General features: G+C 38.7%; 4 protein-coding genes across 4 annotated transcripts; 2 read left to right on the top strand and 2 right to left on the bottom strand.

The window, feature by feature from the left end:
• Positions 1-20: 20 nt before the first annotated feature.
• On the top strand, positions 21-665 carry KY384_005766 (uncharacterized protein; the record flags this gene model as incomplete). The annotated part of the gene is made up of 1 exon (XM_044814264.1): positions 21-665. The coding sequence occupies one exon, from the start codon at positions 21-23 to the stop codon at positions 663-665; it is 645 nt and encodes a 214-aa protein (XP_044668414.1).
• Positions 666-2,155: 1,490 nt separating this feature from the next.
• Positions 2,156-6,698, bottom strand: KY384_005765 (uncharacterized protein; the record flags this gene model as incomplete). Its single annotated transcript, XM_044814263.1, has 7 exons — positions 2,156-2,444; positions 2,570-3,604; positions 3,657-4,260; positions 4,309-5,009; positions 5,200-5,470; positions 5,639-6,373; positions 6,422-6,698. 7 exons carry the CDS (start codon positions 6,696-6,698, stop codon positions 2,156-2,158), a joined length of 3,912 nt encoding a protein of 1,303 aa, XP_044668413.1.
• Positions 6,699-14,526: 7,828 nt separating this feature from the next.
• On the top strand, positions 14,527-16,592 carry KY384_005764 (uncharacterized protein; the record flags this gene model as incomplete). The annotated part of the gene is made up of 4 exons (XM_044814262.1): positions 14,527-14,874; positions 14,925-15,568; positions 15,635-15,837; positions 15,877-16,592. 4 exons carry the CDS (start codon positions 14,527-14,529, stop codon positions 16,590-16,592), a joined length of 1,911 nt encoding a protein of 636 aa, XP_044668412.1.
• A 911-nt stretch (positions 16,593-17,503) lies between these two features.
• Positions 17,504-19,538, bottom strand: KY384_005763 (uncharacterized protein; the record flags this gene model as incomplete). The annotated part of the gene is made up of 2 exons (XM_044814261.1): positions 17,504-18,017; positions 18,067-19,538. 2 exons carry the CDS (start codon positions 19,536-19,538, stop codon positions 17,504-17,506), a joined length of 1,986 nt encoding a protein of 661 aa, XP_044668411.1.
• Positions 19,539-21,910: the final 2,372 nt, after the last annotated feature.

The following is a 21,910-nucleotide window of genomic DNA, read 5'->3' as shown; positions in this document are numbered from 1 at the left end:
TCGGTGGTGTAAGTACGACGATGGTCTTGTTCATGGGAAGAGAGCTGACTTGGTGGGGCGACCAGGCGATTAATTTGGGACTCAATGCGAAGGCCAACGAGGCTGGGAAAGTCTCGTATACAGTCTACTTAATCTTCATAGCCCTGCAAGCCGCCGGTCCATTCGTTGGCCTGCTCGTAAACAAGCCATCGAGAGTTCAACGCAAAGATGGTGTTCCTGTCGATATGAGCATCACAAACAACAGCTGGAAAGAACTTATCTTGACAGCCAAACTCTTCTTTAGTAAAGAGTTTCTGTTGATAATTCCACTGATTGGTCAAGGCGTCTACACGGAGGCTGTGATGTTTACGTATGCCTCACTCTGGTTCACCGTCCGCGCTCGAGCTTTAGGTTCATTCCTTTCTGGCATCGTGGCGATCATAGCTGGCAATTTGTTAGGAGCTTTTATTGATCGGCTTTCGCTTCCACTAAAGACTCGCGCCCGAGGATCGTTCTTTGTGGTACTTGGCTTACAAGGAGTTTGGTGGATCTGGGCCACTGTCCTGGTCACGGACTTCCATAGGAATAAGATAATATATGACTGGGTTGATCCTGGGTTCGGCAAGGCTTTCGCGTTATTCCTATTCTGGGTGGCAGGATTTCAACTCAACTATTTGTTTCTGTGAGTATCAAAAGACGTGGCTGTTACTACGGTGCGACTGACAGGGCTAAGGTACTTTGTAGTTGGTCATATTGCAAAGACACAGCCAGAAATTGTTCGTATTGCGGGATTGCTTCGGGGAACAGAGTCAGCCTGGCAAGCCATCAGTGTGAGTATCGAGTTCTATTTTCAACAAGTGGGCGTATTGATGGTCTTCAGTATGGCGTCAATAGCGTAGCGATAATGGCCTCTGTTGGAGGCGTGTACTTCAACTTTGGTCTATGGGCGATCTCCCTGATACCCGCCTGGCTGGTAATTGGCAAGATTGGGGTAACAAATAATGACGGATATATCGAAAAGAAAAGGGTAGACAGCCCGTTGTCGGTCGACTCTCCAGTCAAGGCTAAGGTTTAGATCTGAGAAAATTGAAATGTAAGTGCTTTGACGACAGTCGCAGCAGACTGTAAAGACTAAGGTAAGGCCTAAGGGAATGCCTTTCGAATCAAAGTCCATGGAAAAAAGGAATTGAGCATCTCTGAAATAGTGCGAAAGCTGGATAGCTCTTGAATAGCTTTGAGGTTTGAAGAGGGGGTTTTGAGTACTTTGAGATGCCAGGTGGCACGAATGACAGTTGTTGCCATAAATATGCGATGCAAATTCATGATGTTTGCATCGTTCTTGACAGATAACGAGAGCCGTCAAGAAGGCAACGGACCCTCTCCAATGGCAGAATGCACTGGGACTGGAATGGAAAGCTGACTTACAGATTCACTTTCTTGCCTTGCCATTCGAGACATCATGTAGCAGCCCTAAAGCCCATAAGCATTGCCAATGTTCTGCCGAAACGACACCACACCGGTACTACTCTCTACAATTTGCCCCGATTCAATCCTCAATCTTTAGCATCAAGCCTCTGTAGATCGACGAAGCTGATGGAAGCCGAGAGGCTTCAGTCATGAGCGAGGGTGGTGAGTACCGAAAGGGTGGGGGAGCTATACTTTGCTTGGAATGAGAAGGCCTGGGCATATTGGTGTTTAGAGATTGTAGAACGGAGGTCTCTTGGAGCAGAGGTGTGTATCCCTTTGGCTGGCATAAGTGTTAGCCATATTCTTCTAGGGCTAGGGCGCCCTCTCGACCCAGATTCCATTTCTGAGGATAGTCTTGGTGGGAGTCTTGCGGAAAACCCTAGGCAGACATTCTAGAGCCCAAGGATATTGGCACCCCGCCGACCGAGGGTATTTCTCTCTAAAGTCTTCTGGAATCGAGTCAACCGTACTCTTGTGAACGCGAACTCTCTATACACGAGGCTGGCCCGCACAAGAGAATTCATTGGACTCCCTACTCTAGTCATAAAACGTTAGTTTGAGCATTCGGCGGCTACAAGAAGTTTCTTTGGTCGCGTCTTTCAGCAACACACATTGCTTTTAGACGCCCACTAACAGTTCGATGATATTAGATTTAGAGATACAAAGACCACTCGCTACTGCAGACCTGGAGATGAACCTTTGAGTATACCTAGCGTACAACCTCCAACAATTTCGTTCCCGTGAACCGAGCCCCATAAACAGTCAACAGGTGATCGAATAGCACCTCTTCGTCTTGCACATCTTTCAGGTTGTCGGGGAAATCTAAAGGAAGTAACTCGTTCAGTGTCTCTTTTGCCTCCTCATAGTTCTTGGTAGCTCTTTCATTATCTTTCCCTTGAGCCCAAAGAACTTTAGCCAAATGGTATTGCGTACGTGCGATCGCTTCGGTGGACCAGAACGCTGTCCGCCGTCTATCAAGCGCGTGCCGGAAATTGGCCCTGTATTGAAAGATGCGAGTCAGTATTCCGAATTTAAAATCCGAGTTCGGACTGATTGATAGAGCAGGAGAATCTTCACGGTTCTTGTGACGTGAGAGGGCAGGGGGAAAAAGGGCTAGACCTACTCGGCTTCTGCATAATTGCCACGGATCTCTTCAAGTGCGCCGATGGCGTAGTAGCTCTGGAGTGTGTTTTCGTTGGATTTACCACATACGGGAAGGCGTTGATTTAAAACTTCCTTGTGGATTGCCAGAGATTTTTTAATGTCCCCTTTTTGCAGATGGATGCAGGCAAGATCGAACTTGAAGCGAAGCATGAGGGAATCGTTGCCTGTCTTTTCCATCTGCTGAACACCATCTCGGCAAAGCTCCAAGGCTTCTTCGTATCGTCCTTGGTACATTCGGATCAGTCCCATTTTGTGACCATATTTGGCATATTCGTAGGGAATATCATCTGGTGTGCCCCATTGACGATACTTCTCGAGGCATCTGTCCAGGATTGATTCGACTTCTTGATATTTGTTGTACTGGAGCAAAGAGATACCGTAGTCGAGCGAAGAATTGTATAGAAGTGTTTCTTCAACTTGATTCGCCTGGGAAAGACCTTCGACATACTTCCTTCGAATCTTGAGAGCTAGCTCACGACGGCGAAGACTCTCTGCTCGGGTGGAGATACCCATGTTATCTTGCATCAGAGCTACGAGTGAGAGGATATCGGCTTGTAGGTTCGAAGAGTCTGTACGCACGGACTGTAGTACTCGTTCTGCAGTCGTGAGTAGTGAAAGGCCGTCTCGAGTAAATCCGTGAGCCCATTGGTTGATTCCGGCATCAGAGAGTAATTTAGCGAACCTTTTCGATCCGCGGATCGTATCTTTTCCCTCTATAAAAACGTTCAGAAGACTCCTGACGTGGGGAAGCAGCCGCTGTTGTCCACACCAGCTCATCGGGTCAGGGGCTTGAGTGGGTGACGGAGCAGGAAAAGCTTTGCGAACGAGGACAAGAGCCTGATCAAAAACCAGTTGCGCATTATTGGTATCTTTAAGTATGGTGTCCTGGATGCTGCGCTGTAACGATCGATGCAGAGAGAGGCAGGCTTCGCCGTCAATATTTCTGGTCTGTATCAGACGACGCTTGATAAGGGTTCTCTTCATCCTCGTATATCTGTAAAACATTGAGCCGGAGTCTTTTAGGCTATCGGCTTAGTCTCGCTTACCGAATTGGCTCCCTAGAATCGAACAAATCGAGGATATCTTCTTGATGAACGCCAAAGAGCATGGATTCTGGAATGGCCTCACAACTCAAGTACGCTAGAATGTATATCATGTCTCGGGGGTCGATAGGTAATTCTCTCAAAGTGACATTCCACACCATGGTAAGCGTCTCATCATAACTGTAGGATGCTTGTCGAAACGAGGCCGGAAGGTCATCGTCCTCACTCATCGCGGCTTCAGTATGTTTACGCCTTTGCTTGAAAATTTCTAGGAGCTCAGACAATGTACATTCTGAGTATGCTGCAAGACCTGCGACGTGAGAAAGGGCCACAGGTAATCCGCCGACAAGGCCAGATATTTCTTGAGCTACGGGGTGGTCGGGGTCACTTTTGGGATTTGGGCGGTTGAGATACTGGAGTAGGGTGATTGATCCTTCCTCAATTGCAAAAGTTTGAAGTGGTAAGTTGTGATTGACTCTTGTGGCGAAGTCGGAACTCCGGGTGGTAACAATGATAGAGCCTCGACTATGAAAGAAACCTTGCGGCAGATACGAGATTACGTAATTCCAAACCTCAACGTTGTCGAATATGAGCAGCCACCGACGTCCTGTTTCTGTTAGCGAGGAGACTTAGAAAGATTCAATCGTGTAGTTACCGCTAGTGTCCAGCCAGTGTCTGCTCAGTTCAATAATTTGAGACTGATCCTGGTTTCCTTCAACGAGTTTGAGTTCACGCGCGATATCAGCGTAACATTCTGCCAGACCAGGCGAAGTGTCGGCTTGAAGCCAGAAGATGCATTCGTATTCATCTTTGTAACGATATACATACTCGACAGTAGTCAGGGTCTTCCCGATACCACCCGCCCCGTGAATGACGCAGATATCACCGATATTCGACAGATTCTGATGCAATTGTTCCAGAGCCTGATCACGTCCGAAGAAATACTCGTTTGGTGGATGCACCATGGTCATCACGGGAAAACACACTTGTCCCGTCGTAGAAGTTTCTTGAAGTCCTTGACCAATACTGCCTACTTTCGCTTCCACTTGGTCGCCGAGATATCTTTCTATGGCGGCTTGACGTGTCTCCATTTGATCTTTTGAGTCATCTTGTGTGTCGAGCACAACACTCTCCGCTAGTGTATTTCCATCCGATCCTGAATCCTCCATGAGATCGAAATCATTGTCTCTATCCGATCCTATACTCAGACTGTCTATACTTTCCCTGAGGCTGACATCAACATTTTCATCCGATTCTGAATCGTCTATCAAGTCGAGAGTATCATCATCCTCAAGTCGCGATTTGTCTCGGAGCGCGGCGAAGAGGGCAATTTGCTCGAGGTGATCTGCTAGATGCCTAATTTATATGGGTCATAAGCTTCATGGATTGGTATATATGCCATCCGGTTACTTAGACAACAAGTGGCGTTACAAATTACAAATCTGGGATACCGAGTGGGCGCCCAATGTAGGAACAATACAGACTTGAAAGCGATCTGAAAGAGCAACAACGCAAGTTTGGTCATAGAAACGGGTAGGAGACGAACCTTCGTAGTCTTTTTTCGCTACGATTCCCCTGTAGACACAAAGGACATTCTGTTCGATACTCCAGTTTGGCGGAGGTCTTTTGGCAGATTTCTGCAAAAACATCTAATTGGGGTATCTTGCTGAATTCAGTGTGCTTTTCTCGCATGTGTTCATCAAAGGCTTGTCTGGAAACAAGCTCTTTATCACATGGCTTGCAAAACCACCTCTTCTCAGTTCGATGCACTTCAATTTCGTGCTGTATCCAGTCGTTTTTGGAGCCGTATGTCTTCGCTGGGCGTAGACAGTCACCGTAAGTGCAAAGATATGGTTCCAGATCAGTCATGACATGATTCCTTCAAATTTATCAACGTTCTTCGAGGTGTAAAGCTAGCTTGTCGATGACTCACCTCCACATTCTCAAGGTAGTAACCCTCACCAAGTCGAAAGAACAGTATGGACATTTAAATCTTTTGCCTTCGAAGTTGGAATTTGGCGCTGGCGGGCGAGGTAAATTCAAGCGGGGAGTATCGACTGCTTCATCTAGATCAAGAGATGGATCCTTGTATACGGAGGCACCAGACATCGAGGTTGTCACCGTTTCCATAGAGGCTCTCCTTGAAAATGTCGATGCATGGCCCGTCGTACAACTCTGCAGACCAATACTTTCGACAGTGCTATACTGCGAAGCTGTAGTCCCAGCTTCTGAAGCAGTATAGATTTGGGTTTCTTTGCTCATGCCCGATTGACCAGCTTTCAGAGCTGACCAAGGGGTCACTGCTTCTGCCTTGGCTTCTTCTGCTTCTTCAATTTGTGCTCGCAGAAATATAAGCTCCTGCCTACGCTTCCAATTCGCGACTCCTAGGTGTTTCAATAGTTCTTCGTTTGCATTAGGAAATTTGTTCGTGATGTGAGTTAGATCAAAGAAGTATGCGCCTTCATACGTATTCCTTGTTCTTGAGTCATGAGGGGTTGGGTCTTGTAAAGCTGGAACCTGTCTCAAGAGGCAATCCAGAATGCTGTTTAATTCAGATATCGCTTCATGAAGTGGTGAAGACAGATCAGCTGTGCTTGCTGACAGACTACTTCCAAGCTCCAATGAAATCGATTGAATTTTGTTGAGTGTTGGTGAGGGTTCATGTGCCTGAGCGGCATCTCCTCCGTCAGCTTTTTCCTTACCATTCATGGACGAAATTGCTAGATTGATATCAGTAGTAGGACTATGAAGTCTTCCATATTACAGACCTTCCTTAGTAACAGCTACCAATTCGCGTAATAGATCTAACACTCCGTCGCGAAGTCTTGAGGATTTTCGAAGTCCGTGATCAAGTCGACCTAGTCCAGCGCCGGTCTCTGAGTCCCACATCAAAAGACGACCAACAGCGTCACTGCATCTTGCGGATTCCAAGATAAGATCAGGATCATGAAGCTGGTGCTGTAGGTAACGACGTAGCTTGAGTAGGGTTTGTCGACAAGTTCGAAGAATACAGGCGATAGATCCATCGACGTTGACGAATGACATCTTTCAATTCCCAACGGAATGAATGATACAAGACTGAAAATTCTCAGAGGAAGGTTGGAAAGCCAGGCTAAGATTGAAGTGGTGGTGGGGGGCACCCGTCTCTTCGCGCCGTAAGCGTGCATCAGTAGCGTCTCTTAGAGTATCTTTCAGTCTGCTCTGTGGTATCGTTTTTTTCAGAATATGTTGCCCCCGCCGCTAGTGAACCTCCCACCACTAAAATTTAGCGTATATTGGGTAATTAGTAGGCGAAGAGGCTATAAAATACTGAAGGAGGCTTTTAAGTTATTGTTTATATATTTTTTTTAGTATTACTATTATAATTATAATTAACTACTAAATAGCTAATAAAAAGCTAGCTAAATATATATTATTATTAGCTTTAGCCCCCCTTCTTACTATAAATTAATTAATAGCCTTACTATTAATGCTTTTAAAAAAGCCTACTGCTTTTATAATTTATAAATAGTAATTTAATATAAATATTAGCTACCTTAAGAAGCTTTTACTTTTATATAAATACTTTATTATATAATTTCCTAAAAGACTTTTACTTTTATTTTTATCTTATATTTAACCTTTTTAGCCTAAACTCCTAGTAAATTTAAGCTAAATAAATTAAGAATATAAATAATTCTTATTTAACTTAAAATTCTTTAACTTAATTTATATATAAATTAATTTAAAAAAAAAGGTAAAATCTTTATTAAAGTAAAAGTAGGACATTTTTAATATATTTATATTTAAGAGTATATTATTAGTTTAAAGAGATATATTTGCCCTATATTTAAAATATAATATAAGTTTTTTATACACTTTTATATCTCCTTATCTTTTTACTTTTTTAAGTTTTTTTATAATAACTTTTAATATAAGAGTTAAAGCTTTTATAATTATAAAAGTAAAATTAGCTTAAATAAGTTTTATTTAAAGATTAACCTAAAGTATAGAATATTTAATAGTATTTAAATATAAGTAAAAGCAATTTAATTATTATTTTTTAAAGAATCTTTAAGGTTCTATTACATAAAATACTATATAAATTAGGGGGAAGCTTTACTCTTATTATAATAAAAACTATAGATTTTAGAAATTCTATAAAAGTTAAATATAAAACTTATTATAATAATAAGGATCTTATTATCTATAATAATATTATACTTACTATAGGTTCTTTAAATCTTATTAATACTTAGAATAGTACCTAGAATATAAATATAAAAAAGGAGTAAAAAATTTAAATTTTTAAACTAATAATAATAATACTTTAAGAGTAAGAAAAAAAGCTTATATGTAGTATATTAAAAAGGAAAGATTTTAATAAATTAGTAGATAAATTATTTATTTTTATTTATAATACTATTGAAGATAAAGTGAAAAATTATACTAATAATTTATAAGTTTTAAATTTCTTTTTAAAAGTAGAAGTTATATATAGCTATAAAAAACTAGCTATTATAAGATAAAACTATATTAACTTAAAAAGAGATTAGATAATATTAATAGATAAATAAAAGAATATTTTATAAATTCTTAAAGAATAATATTATTAAAATAAAATAAATATCTAAGCTAATTTTTATTTCTATTTTATAAGATTAAGCTCGCTAAATACTTAGCAAAATAACTTTATTAAAAGTAATAATACTATTAATATAAAGATATAATAATAACTATTAAATAAAAAGTTTAATAAGTTAATTTAAGACTTTATAAAGCTTATTATTATAGTTAGTTATTTTATAATTAAGTATTATATTAGGTTAAAGATAATAAGTACTATATACTGCTTTTTTAAAATTTTAAGTTTTAAACTTAATATTATTTAGAAAACTTTAATAAAAGAATTACTTTAAATATACTACTATAGTTATTATTTACTTAGTTTAAAATATAATTCTAAAATAATTCTAAAAATAACTCTAAAAATAATTCTAAAAATAATTCTAAAATTAATTAGTATCTTTAATAATAACTTATTAATATTCCTTTTAGGCTACTAATATTAGGATAGAATTTTTAAGCTATAAGTATTACGCCCCGCAGGACTTACAGCGCACGGATACTTGTTACTGGCTCGGTTAAGCAATTAACTACGTATCGCTCGCAGCGCTTGCAGCGAACGCAGTGCTCACAGTTCTGCTAACTATAAGCAGCCTGCACAGTATAAGCACCTTTAAATATATAATATTATTCCTTTTATAATAGATAGTTTGCTCCTTAGTTATTAATATATTTATTACTAAATACCCTAATAAAGCTCTATATATAAATCGCATTACTATTACAGTGTTTAAGCTCGCCATTTAGAGCTTACCTTCTTTTACGTTTATAGCTTGTTACTACTTGCTAAGCCAACCTAGCTTATATATAACCTAAGCTAATTATTATATAGCCTTTATATAGGTAAACGACTATTATACTTTAATAACTTATAAATAATATAGGATCCGTCTCGACGCTTAGGACCCCTATACTGTCCTTAGCATTAAACTTAGGACTAGGGGACTCTATTAAGTATACTACCCTAGAATACTTTAAAAAGGACTAAAGTACTTTAAAACAATAGATAGTTATAGTATAACTTTATATAAAAATATATATATCTAAGTTTCTTAACGAAACTACTAAAGTAATATTTGCTATATTATACTTTATAAGTGCAGCTTTTAACTAGGTAATACCCTATCTAAAGGACTACTTTATAAATATAGACAACAATTAAAAAAGCAAAACAAAACAAATATTCTATAACCTAGGTAACTTTATAATATATATTAAGACGGTTTTTAGGGAAGTAGACGAAAACAAAGTAACTAAGAGGAAGCTGCAAAACCTAAAGTAAAGAGCGTTAGTATTAGTTTATATAGCAACATTTAGAACGCTAGCTTATAAGATAGAATAGGACAACTTAGCTTTAGTAGCCTATTTCTATTAAGGTTTATATAATAGGGTCAAAGACGCTATAGTAATAGCGGATAAACTAGATTTATTAGAATTAATAATTGAAATCGTAGTTTAGATTAATAACAGATAATAAGAAAAGTACTTCGATAGACAAGTATAGCAAAAAAGGCCTATAATAAAAGGACAATAATCTATAAGAGATCTAATAGAAATAGATATTTTAGAAAAAGGATTAAGAATTAAAACTTATTATACTTATAGTAAAGCTAAATATATTAGATGAAACTGCCTAAAAAAAGCTACTAAAGTAACAGAACAATAGATTGAAATAGCTAAAGAAATTATACTAGCTATAGGGAACAATTATAATAGACTTTTATAAACAGCTTATATAGAGAATAACTGCAGAATATATTAATTAGAAAAAGATAAGTCTAGTTAGTACCTAAAGATACTTAAACTAGGAAAAAGAATAATTAAACAGCTAAGGATTTAATATTTACTGTTCTTTACTAAGAAGCCTATAACGGCGGCTATAAAAATAAAAATTAGAGAAAAATAAACAACAGCTTTAATCAACAGGGAATAAGGAAATAAAATATTTAAAAAAAATATTTAACAGAATTAGAGGATACTTTGAAGCTATAAAAAGCATTTGCAAAAATAGTTTAGTATAGGATGTCGATATTGAAAGTAAATATAGACTAATAGGAACAATATTATTCTAAGTTATCGACAGTAACTAAAGTTATATTATTCTAAGGGAAAAATAGAACTAAAATATAAGAGCTTTGCTTAAGATAAAGGAAGCAAAACTTAAAAGAAAAATACTATTAGAAAACTAGATAATATATCTTTTAGTATATAAAAACTTTATAATAATAAACTAGCAAGGACTAGAAGATACTAATTATATATAGAATAATATCCTAGAAGTCGATATAGTATTTAAGAAAAATATAGATATAATAGCAACTATAATATAGAAATAGTTTAAAACAATATAAAAATTAATAGCAAAATCCTATAGAAGGGATATTTTTAGGACAAAAGAAATCTAGAAATACTATATACTACGTTCGAAAGAAAGCGATTATTCGATATACTCTAAAGAAAACCTAGTCGATAATATAGATAAAAAATTAATCTTTAACTTAGCAGAAAGTATTTAACAACGACTATCGCTATACCTAATAAACAAAGAAAATAATTTATAGGACTTGACGCCTAGCTCCTTGTCCTAGGACGAAATAGTAGAAGAGGAGGAATCTTTTACTAACAAAAAAACACTAAAAAAAAAAAGCGTTAGTAGACCCTAAAAGCTAGTTAAAAAAGCAGTAAAAGAAACAAAACTAGATAAGTTAGCCTAAAGCAACTTCGAGCAGTTTAAGGAAACAAAAAATAAGAAATAAGCACTTAAGAAAAACTACCTCGACGTTATAGGAGGTTTTATTAACTAGGAATACTTATAATTAAATACTAAAGAAATAAATAATTAACTTAACGCAGTTAGCGATTATCCTAATTAAAACCTTTAAATAGGCTTTCTAGAAGGTATTAAGCCTTAATTTATGCGGCTTTAAATAGGAAAAGAAAGTTATTAAAATCGAAATCAGCAATTATTTAATTAATTTCTTTAGAAGATATTACTAGGAATTAAATACTAGACGAATTACCAACAATAGAAGTATTAGTTATTGTAATATTAGAATAATCTAGCTTTTTAAGCTTCTTTATAACGTTAACCTTTTGCTTAATATAATTATTTTCTTTTTTATCGAAAGAACAATATATTTCGGAAAGCTATTTTTATTTAGATAAAAGAGTAAGCATTTTATAATAATAGCGGGCAGCTTTTTTATACTTAAAATTATACTCTTTAGAAATAAGGTTAATCTGAAAACGAATTTCCTTCTTTTTATTTTAAAGTTTTTCCCTTAGAAAAGTTTAGTTAATATAGGAAGTTTCTAGAATAGAGCTTTTACTTATAGATAAATTCTAAGATAAAAATATCGCACTTCCTAGGACGACTAGCACAAATATATTTACTATAAGAATCCTGCCCTTTTAATACTTTATAAGTCTTTAAGTTATTATAGGAACAAGATAAGCAAAGGAAAAGCATAATCTAACTTTTATATTATATTACTTAATATAAGCGAAGACGACGTTAGTAAAAAGAGGAAAGCATTTTGCAATATAGAAAGGTAAAAGCAGCCTAGGTTATAAAGTTAGGTAGTACTATAGGGGGATAGTATTACGCCCTGCAGGATTTATAGTGCATAGATACTTATTACTAGCTTAGTTAGGTAACTAACTATATATCGCTTGCAGCGCTTATAGCGAATATAGTGCTTATAGTTCTGCTAACTGCAAGTAGCCTGTATAGTATAAGTACTTTTAGATATATAATATTATTCCTTTTACAATAGATAGTTTGCTCTTTAGTTATTAATATATTTATTACTAAATACTTTAATAGAGCTCTACGTATAAATTGTATTACTATCGCAGTATTTAAGCTCGCTGTTTAGAGCTTATTTTCTTTTGCATTTATAGCTCGTTATTACCTGCTAAGCTAACCTAGCTTATACACGACCCAAGCTAGTCGTTACACGGCCTTTGCATAGGCAAACGACCGTTACAATAAGTTCCTATTAATATTATAATTTTTAACCTTTTTAATAAGTTATTTAAGTAGTTTTTCTTATTCTTTTATTTCTTACTCCTTTTTTATTATCTTTTATTATATAAGCTATAGATAGCGAACTTACTAGGGAAATAGAAGCTTATTAGCTTAAAAAAGCAAGGATATAAATTTTAAAGGAATAAAGCTTAGTATTATTAATAAAGGGATTTATAATTCTTTAGCTTTAATATAATTATAATAGTTTTATTAAAGATAGCTTTATTAATAACTACTTTAGCTAGCTTAAAAAGAAATTACTATATTATATTATAAGCCTATAGTAAGTTAGAAAAGTGCTAGATAAAAATTTCTATATAGTATAAATGTTATAAATAGCTAAATATAATTATATAGTCTTTAATTAAATCTATAAGCTAGATTTTCTTAGTAATATTATATAAATACTTATTAATTATACTAGTAAATAAAATTATAAGAACTTAAGTAATCTTAATATTATAATAGTAAAAAACTATAATAAAGTTAAAAAACTATTTTTAAAAATTATAAATAATAAAGATATTATATAACTATTTATTAAAGGTAATAATAATATAGATAATAATAATTATATTTCTAACTTAGATAATATATTAAAATAGATATATAAGCTAAAATTATAGAGTAATTATTATTATAAATATATAAATAATATATAAGCTATTATAGATTTTTTATAGCTATAGAATATATAATCTCTTAAATAATACTCTAGGGTTATTATAGGCTTCTTAGATTTAAATAGCTATTTTAAAAAACTTAATAAACCTATTTATATTTAGATTAAATTTATATTCTTTTACTAACTTATAGTTTACTTTTATTTAATTCTTTAAAATTATAAATAATATTTTAATTAAGTTGAAATTAAAAAAATAAAATAGTAAATATTTAATTACAATATTATATTCTTTATATATTATTTTTAGTCTAAGATTATAATAGATATTAATATTATTTATTATAAGTATAAAGTTTTTATTATTATTTATAAAATATAGAAGGAGAACTTAGTCCTAAGTAAAAGCTATAAAAATTAAGCTTATAGTTAATCCCTATATAATTTTATAAGTAATATACTTATTAACTATAAAAGCTAGTAATATATTTTATTTTTTTAATTATATAAATAATTAAATTTAATAGTAAAATATACTAGAAGAAGATTAGCTAAAGTATTAGTTAGCTATACTAAGTTAGCTTAATAAAAAATTCTTTAAATAATAATAATATATCTATTTTTTTATAGGCTGTTAACTTATTAATAAATATAAGCTATAATATATAGTATTAATTAAGCTTAATAAACTATTATTCTTTTAATTTAAGATTATATTCTTAAATAAGCTTTTTATTTTTCTTTTAAGTTTAGCCTATTTAAATAAAAGCCTTTTATATAGTAATTTCACTATAATATATATAGAATTTATTAAATATAAACTAGGCAATCTTATTTAAATAAGCTATTAGCTATAAGTTTAAATATTCTTAAATCTACTTTTTATAATATTAATTAATAATATAAAGAGCGTTGCTTTTTAGATTTAACTTAATATATACTTAACTATAAAGCTCTTCTAAGTTCTTATAATTATAAGTAGTTTAGATATTAATATTATAAGTATTAGTAATAAACTAGTTATTTATAAAGCTAATTTTAAAATTCTTTTAAATTTTAATTTTAATTTTAACTAAAATTAGCTTTTAACTTATTACTATAATAGTAATTAAATAATAAAAGTAAATAGAATATATTTAAAGACTATATATAAAAGCTTAGGGGCTAATAATAAAATAATATTTAAAAATACTATATAATAAATAGTAAAGGTAACTATATACTAGCTAGCTATATATTAGCTCCTTTACTATATCTTTTATATAAGTTAGACCCTCTTTTATTAAAAAAGCCGATATAAATCTTATTTTAAGCCTTATATATAGACGATGATAAGCTTTTTCATAATATAAGGTCTTCGCCTACTAATTACCTAATATACGCTAAATTTTGGTGGTGGGAGGTTCACAAGCGGCGGGGGCAATATGTTCTGAAAAAAACGATATAACAAACAAGGCAAGAGGGGCGGACGGCCCTCCATCGAAGTCAAAAGGCTGCCAGCCGCCCTCTTTGAATCGTGTTTTAAACACTAGTCCGGCAGTCCCTTCTGCTGAGCATGTTTATGTAGTCTACTCTGACAGATTGTAGACTTGGCAAGAGCCCTTCCATTGGGCGTCATGTCAGGACTCGAGGTTGCAGGTCTCGTCGCAGGGGTGTTACCAATCGTTCAGCTAGGTATTGATCGATACAAACGGGGCCTTGCTGGAAAGGAGATGCGACAGCTTGCCAGGTCATTTGCAACCCAGCAAAATATATATATGAACACAATCGAAGAGATCATTTCACCGGTGCTGCCAGACAGTCAGTTTATTGAGCTCCTACAAGACCCTGGTGGAAAATCATGGCAGGATCCTATCCTGTCAGAGAAGCTTGAGAACCATCTTGGAACGGTCTACCCAGCGTTCAAGGACACAATGATAGACATCAAAGAGATAATGGACGAAATGCAGAAGATTTTCAACCCAGTGCGTACTTCCCCAAGCCAACCAAGCAAATACTGACGACCAACACGAAGCCTCCAGATTCTGTGGGGGCACTGAAACCCATCAAAGAATTCCTCCACAGGTCAAAAGGCGAAATAGGCGTCGAGAGATTGAATCGCAGACTCAGCGAACTGGAGACATTGAAAAACCAAAGTCAGAACCTGGCCGTGATCAGACAAGAGAAAGAAGCAAAGCTCGAAGTCGTTAAGCACCACACGTCAATGCTGAAAGGCAATATACCACACAAAGGTCAGACCGACGATGCATTGAAGACCTATCGCAAAGTTAGGAATTGCGCTCGCAGTCTATACAGTGCTTTATCCCGGGGATGGCATTGCGAGTGTGGCACCCCGCACCACGCCAATCTCCGCCTGGAGGCCCGCAGACCATCGCAAAGCATTGCTTCGGGCAATGTCGACGGCAACGGTAGTAAGGAAGACAAAGGAAGAAGTCAAGATATCAGATTCAAATTCATGTTTTCTTACGCGACCGAAGGGAAGGCGGAGGCAGAAAGAAACGTCCACCAGCACCCGCCACTTGATTGGCGGGAAGCCGAAATTGCGCCCTTGATCTACGACCCAGACTCTATCACCAACAGCCCTGCTGTTGGACAACGCTCGACATCGGATGGTGAATGCTCACATCAAGAGCGAGGTAGTCTGCCACAACACAAGCAGTAAGTACAGCATCATGTCTTTCAGCCGACTTCTTGTGGCTGCTTGTTACTGATTCTGGCGGCTAGCGACCATGAGCCTCCCAAATCACCCGAACGACCGCGGGTTCGAGCCACTAGGTTCGTGTTCCCAGAACCGAAGAAGGCGCCTCTGCCACAAAGACAAGCCAAAAAGCAGGACATCAACAAAGCAGAAGAGGTGGAAATCAAAGACCTCTGCAAATTGATAAAGAATATCCAGGAATCTCATCACGATGACGATGACGACAAATGTCACGGCGTTCTGGCTGATGAGCAAGACGCCTGCTAAGGTCTCTACAGCATGAACGCTAGGAAAGATGTCAAAGCTCCCGTGGCGTCCATCCATATCGGCGAGCCTTTGCAGCCTGCGCCAAATGTTGCGAGCAAGGGAGGTCGGATTAAGAGGCAGAAGCTGTTTCAAGGCATCCGATATGACGCAGCTTTCGCCCTGGCCTCGACAGTGTTGCAATTGCACTCTACAGAATGGCTCGACAATTGGGCCAAAGAGGATATTCTGTATCTGCCAACTGGTCAAATTCATGCTGGCTCGGCCCTCCCGCAACCCTACATCTCAAAGCGGTTTCTGTCAAGTAGGGTTCTTGATGCCACCAGCCCCGCGTCAGGATTGAAAAGCAACCCTCATATCTGGGTGGCCAATGAGACATTACTTACACTGTCCATTGTGCTCATCGAGTTAGCTTACAACAAGCCCATCGAAGCTCTGGCCGAGGAAAGTGAAGAAACCGCATACCCGATTGTGACGGCACAGCTAGTGGCCAAGCGCTTGTCAAAGGAGATCTTTATGGAGATGGGACAATTGTATCAACTTGCCGTAGCCTGGTGTCTGTCATGCGACCTCGGCTTCACACTCGCGTGTCCTAGCCTTCATAGCACCGAATTTGAGCAAAGCTTTCTAGAAAACGTTATTATCCCCCTACAGCGGTCAACAGACTTCTTTTTCTCCCCTGCTTACCAACCGAGATCGCGTGCGGAGCATGTCATCTAAATGTCAATCCCTGGAGCGATCTGGCACTCTACAATGCTCGGTCGTGCATCGTTCCAAAATAGACTAAAAGATGAGATTTTTTTTACAAACCTAGGGATAGCAATCGGGTCTGGCGTATAATATCTTGCAATCGCATCCATGTCAAGGAGGCCCTACGACTCGTCACTGAGCGACTATACAATACCTTTTCATTATGCAAGTCTTTCGGCCTGCCGGTGTAGTTCAGAACGATTTATTCATTAATCGTGACTCCACACAATTTTCACTATAGCCTCGTACAAGGCCAACTCAGCTCATAATCACGTAGCAGCACCATTCACGGTACTACCAGCACGACTGAAACTAGAGACTTGCACATTGAGGACACACATTCTGTTCTATCGATTCCAAAAAATGATTAGTCTGTCATAGTCCTTTTCCAAAACCTCGTCAATTGGCCGGACATCATCCTTTACAATTGAACGCCGCAACTCATATGCCCTCGACCAAGAAGCAGTGGCTTCTGATGCGTCCCCCTTTGCTGAAAGCAGCTGACCTCTTTTATATAGAGTTCGGGCAAGTTCATTTAGATGACACTTGCGAAATGAATACACTTGAAGTGCTTGATTGATCATGACTCTGATAACATTGTCAGCAGTGCTTTTCGACATTGGTCTCAATTTCGTACTCAGCCTCATCAAATTGTTCAAGTCTCTTATAGTGATCTGCCAAACGATAGCAAGCTGCTGCCGTGCGGGCGTGCCCTTCTCCCAAAGTTGCGCGGTATTGTGTCAGAGCTCGGGTGTGAAGTTTGAGGCTTTTGTCCATCTGGCCCTGGCTTGCATAGATGTTGCCCAAAGCATGTAAACATTTGCCCGTTCTTTATCCATGTTAGACCATATGATGCTTGTAGGGGTTTATTCCAGGGCAGCTTACACGAAGAATTGCGTGTCATCTACTCCGAACACATCTGCTCGTACTTTCAAATATTTCTCCAGCAACTTCTGTCCTTCTTCCAAGCGGCCAACTTCGCAGTAGATAAATCCTAGATTTGAGACTGGCCACAGTAGGGTAGTCTCTTCAAAGTCCGTCAATCTCTCCCTAATTTTCCAGCTCTTCCACAATCGATCAATTGCGTTCTCGTAGTCCTCATTGAACGCCAATGTAATCGCTACTTCCTGATGCATGATCGCAAGCTCAAGATCTTCGACCGCTTGACCATCATGAGCTTGGCGCTCAAGCAACATACCTTCCCATAATTTGAAATAATGTAGAGCACCTTTTGGATCGTTGATCTCGTTCGCAACTGTGCCTTGATTATTGTAGCATTCTCGGAGCAAGTCGGCGACAGCTTGTGTGTTCCTTTGCTCCGACGATTCACAGATTGTTTGGACTTCTGTGTAGAGTTCGCGGGATTCTTCCAAAAGGCCGCGTTCGAAAAGATACCTGTCTTTCATCAGCAATTGAGTCTCACCGTATCTGGACATCTATTTACCAGCCCGCATCATTCAGTAGTGCAGGGAAAGCAATGTTGTTTAAAGACTTTTGTCTGATAGATTCAATGCTGAAGGCAACCTTTTTCAAGTGTGCCACATGTGGGTACAGCATGGCACACTGGCTCCACCTAGCACGTGTGTGCCGATGGAGCAGACTCTGAAACGGCCACTCTGAATGTAGGATTTGTAATGCCGTTTCGAAGACTGTTGTCATTCGCATCTCGTCCATTTTCGCTAGAACCACTTCCTGCAATAAGCGGTGTAGCGCTAGGCTCTTCTCCTGTGTCTTTTCCTCATTGACTAAAGCGACCAGGGATGCACTCATGAGCTCTGCACGAGCACCATAGTAAGCGATCATGTCAGGGGGATATCCCTGAAGTTCGATCTTCCCAGAGTAGCGTATCAATAATGTCTCTGGAATGGAATCAGGATCAATCATAGAAAAGACTTGGAGCAATGTCTCGCCGCTATCCGAGAATTGCTGTAGAGACCACACAGTAGCTAAAGTATGCTGATAGGTTTTCCGATCTTCTTGTGGCCCAAGGTCATGGAGACGCCAATTCTCCTTTCGATACAGGTTGAGGAAATCAGCATAACTGACTCGCAAACGCCGAATGACGCTCGACATCTGCTCAATGGCAAGTGGTAGCCCATCTAGAATCTCTGCGATTTGCTTCAAGGATTTGCCGTTGTCGGAATCAAGCGTAGATTTCGTAAGAATGCGTATGAAAGCCATGGTATCTTCCAGGGACAGCTTGGAAACATCGATGCCATTGTTCTCAGTGTAGAAGTTTGTCTTGCCAATGGGATCGCGACTTGTCAACAGAACAGAGCCTCTCCCTGTCAGCGGCCAATATTCGTCTAACACGGATAACGAGTCGGCATTGTCAAAGACAAGAAGCCAAGATGCTTCGTTTTCCTGGTCATCGGAATTTCGGAAAGATTTCACAGGATTTGATAGCCAGCCCTTGACCCGTTCTCGGCTGATAGTCAGATCTTGGGTGTCGGTCATGTCCTCTAGACCCAACTGCTGAGCAATGCTTGCAAAGTTCACACCAAGTGTATTCTTGTCGTCGGCAGAAAGCCAGAAGATTGCGTCAAAACGTGTCTGGCGGGTAAAAATGTACTGCATCGCGATTTGTGTCTTCCCCAGTCCACCCATGCCGCATATCCCAAATGATCTCAATGCTAGCTTATTAGTATCCTGACCAGTTGTGGGAGGAAGTAGATACTTATCGATCAACTCTAGCTCTCCCGATCGACCGAAGAATCCTGGATTTCTTTCTATATTTTTCAGGGAGTAGCAAGGTAAGATGGGGTCTTTCCTGGCTGTCTCAAATTCTTCAGGCCGTTGCAAGACCTCAAAAGAGTCAGTCATTGATTTGGGCCTGGTGGCATTCATTTTCGTTTCCATTGATCCTGGCTCTACGCTATTCTCTACCATCTGGAAACTCTCGGTTGTCTTGGACATATTGACTGGGTCAGAAGTACTTTTACTTCTGAGAGACAGCTGATCAGGGTCGCGGGGACCGGTATCTACAATACGGTGAAGCATAAGAGTCATTTGTCTCGAATTTAAAAGCTTTCGAGGACACCACTTACAAGGCCTAAATCGCTCACCAATGTACCGTGGCGCCTCCGAGATGATCCTCCTCAGGAAGTCTTCGATTTTGCTATAAGGTTCGCTACCGATGCCAATCTTGCAAATATCGTCGTGGCTCTCGTCGATCTCCAGAAGCGCTTCGTTTTGACTCTTGACACAGCATGCTTCTCGCCCGACAGCCTGGACGAGGTATCAGCTTATGAAGAAGAAGGCCCATCGACGTGTTACACTGCCGTCATAAGACCTACGATATGCGAACGGCTTTTCAATACATTGGCAATTGACCTACGATCGGATGATTTCGTTTTTCGAGTCTCATATGCTGAAATGATAGGAATTTTGAGATTTACCAGCTCAAAGTCACGGCACAGTGTTTGCAAATCCTCTTGATCACTTTTTGCCACTTTGAACTTAAACCGCGATCTGGGTCTTGAATTCACGATATGGGGAAGTACTTCCTCCAATCCTGACATACCAGGTCCTATGTGGGGGGTACCCAGGAAGACGATTCCAGAAAGAACATCTATGGCTTCCCTATACTTGTAATGACGTTCTCGAGCATTACATATAGCCTATTCATTTCAGCCTAGCCTGAAGCTATCAAAAGGTCCTGAGTACTAACTTTTTTGACTATCAAGCCTCCGAGGCTATGACAAATGAATAACAAAGGTATACCTGGTGCCTTCAAGTTTTATTTGCTTAACTTGAGATAATCATGACATAGATAACTCCCGTTACCTACCGTCCATTGAAGGTCCACTAACATATGTAGAAGATCGTTGCCTTCGTCGAGAACTTTTTGCATAAAGGGCGTTGGTGACTCGATGATGGTATAGTTATATATCCATACTTGTGCTCTCGGACCGGTACTCGTCATCAAGGCTTGAATCCAAGAGCCTGTCGAGTCATTCCATGCCTCAGCAGGGGAGTCGCTACCCCAGGGACAACAACAATACTAGAAGGCGGACATGAGATACTGGCGATTTCATATCACACAACCAAGCATCATACTCTATGTCCCTGTCATCACCAACCACCCTGTCTCCTCGGTAGAGCTTGTACATGTTAAGAGGAAACCTGTTATCTGTGGAAAGCTATGGCTCTGGAATAATGCAACAGTCAACGGAGGTCATGATGAGATTCTTGGATTAATGCCATGCAATCGCAAAGACATTCAGATCCCTAGGAGCCGCCGCATCGTAGATCTAGCGAATCATGGAGGCAGGGACCGATGACTGGGAAGGACGCTGTAAGAGCCTCGTGTCAGAGTGGAGCGACCAATAAAATGTTAGCATGAACCTAGCGAGGTTACATGCAAGAATAGTTTGGTAGCCCCCACACGCTATGGATGGCGAAGGCGCACAAGCTATGGACAGTAGGGTGTTCCATCGTCGATCGAAGCGAAGATCCCTACTGCTTCTGAGACCGTACGTAATGCATGAACAACAAGCTCACATTCGTTGGGTTACCATTAATAGCAGAGCTCAGTAGAGCGCAAGATACCAGCAGAGCTTTCAATTCTATACGACCGGCTCATAGGACTAGATTTTTCCGAAGCAAGCATCGGAGGTGGATGCGGAGCCGATGGGACCATTTAAAGACGCCAGTCGCTCGCATTTTGCAGGATTCTAAGTCCTTCATTAAGTGTCATAAATGAGATTCTTTGGCACAAACGGTTTCTGAGAACATAAGTCTAGGAACAATCGCTCTTTGATTCTGGGGCCAAACTGACGACATGTTTCTACATTCTCAATTGGAGATGTCCAGGGGCCACTTAACTTGATAAGGGTGGGTGGAACACGGAAGGGCTAGAATGGAATACGATAGAGGCCCGACAGGGTTGTCGTTGGCCAGGCTGCGCGACAGCTTATCACGAGATATCTTCCCCTGGAAAACAAGATTAAGGGAGGAAGCCATGGGGGCCGACCGCTGGGCGCTTAGAACCCCATAAGCCCTAGCAAACAAGGGTAGTCCGGCGATGCTCGATCTCGAAGGGCCACCAGCGAGCCTCCTGACAGGCTCACACCGAAAATGGCCCCCAGGTCCTTCCCGAGCCCAAAGATTCCGCTTCGAAATCTTCAGCGAAACAGACATATGAGTCCTGCTAAGAAATACACCTCCCAACTAACAGAGACGGCGTGCGATGGCTTGAGCTTTCAAGTCCTACAGATTTAAACTGCTACTCCATACTCGAAGATTGTGTCTTGAGAAGCGACGTCAAGTTTGGGACCGACGACGAT

This window comes from Bacidia gigantensis (assembly GCF_019456465.1).
Source record: "Bacidia gigantensis strain McMullin 20006 chromosome Unknown contig_246, whole genome shotgun sequence".
NCBI classification, from domain to species: domain Eukaryota; kingdom Fungi; phylum Ascomycota; class Lecanoromycetes; order Lecanorales; family Ramalinaceae; genus Bacidia; species Bacidia gigantensis.
This window is presented reverse-complemented; position numbering and strand designations above follow the sequence as displayed.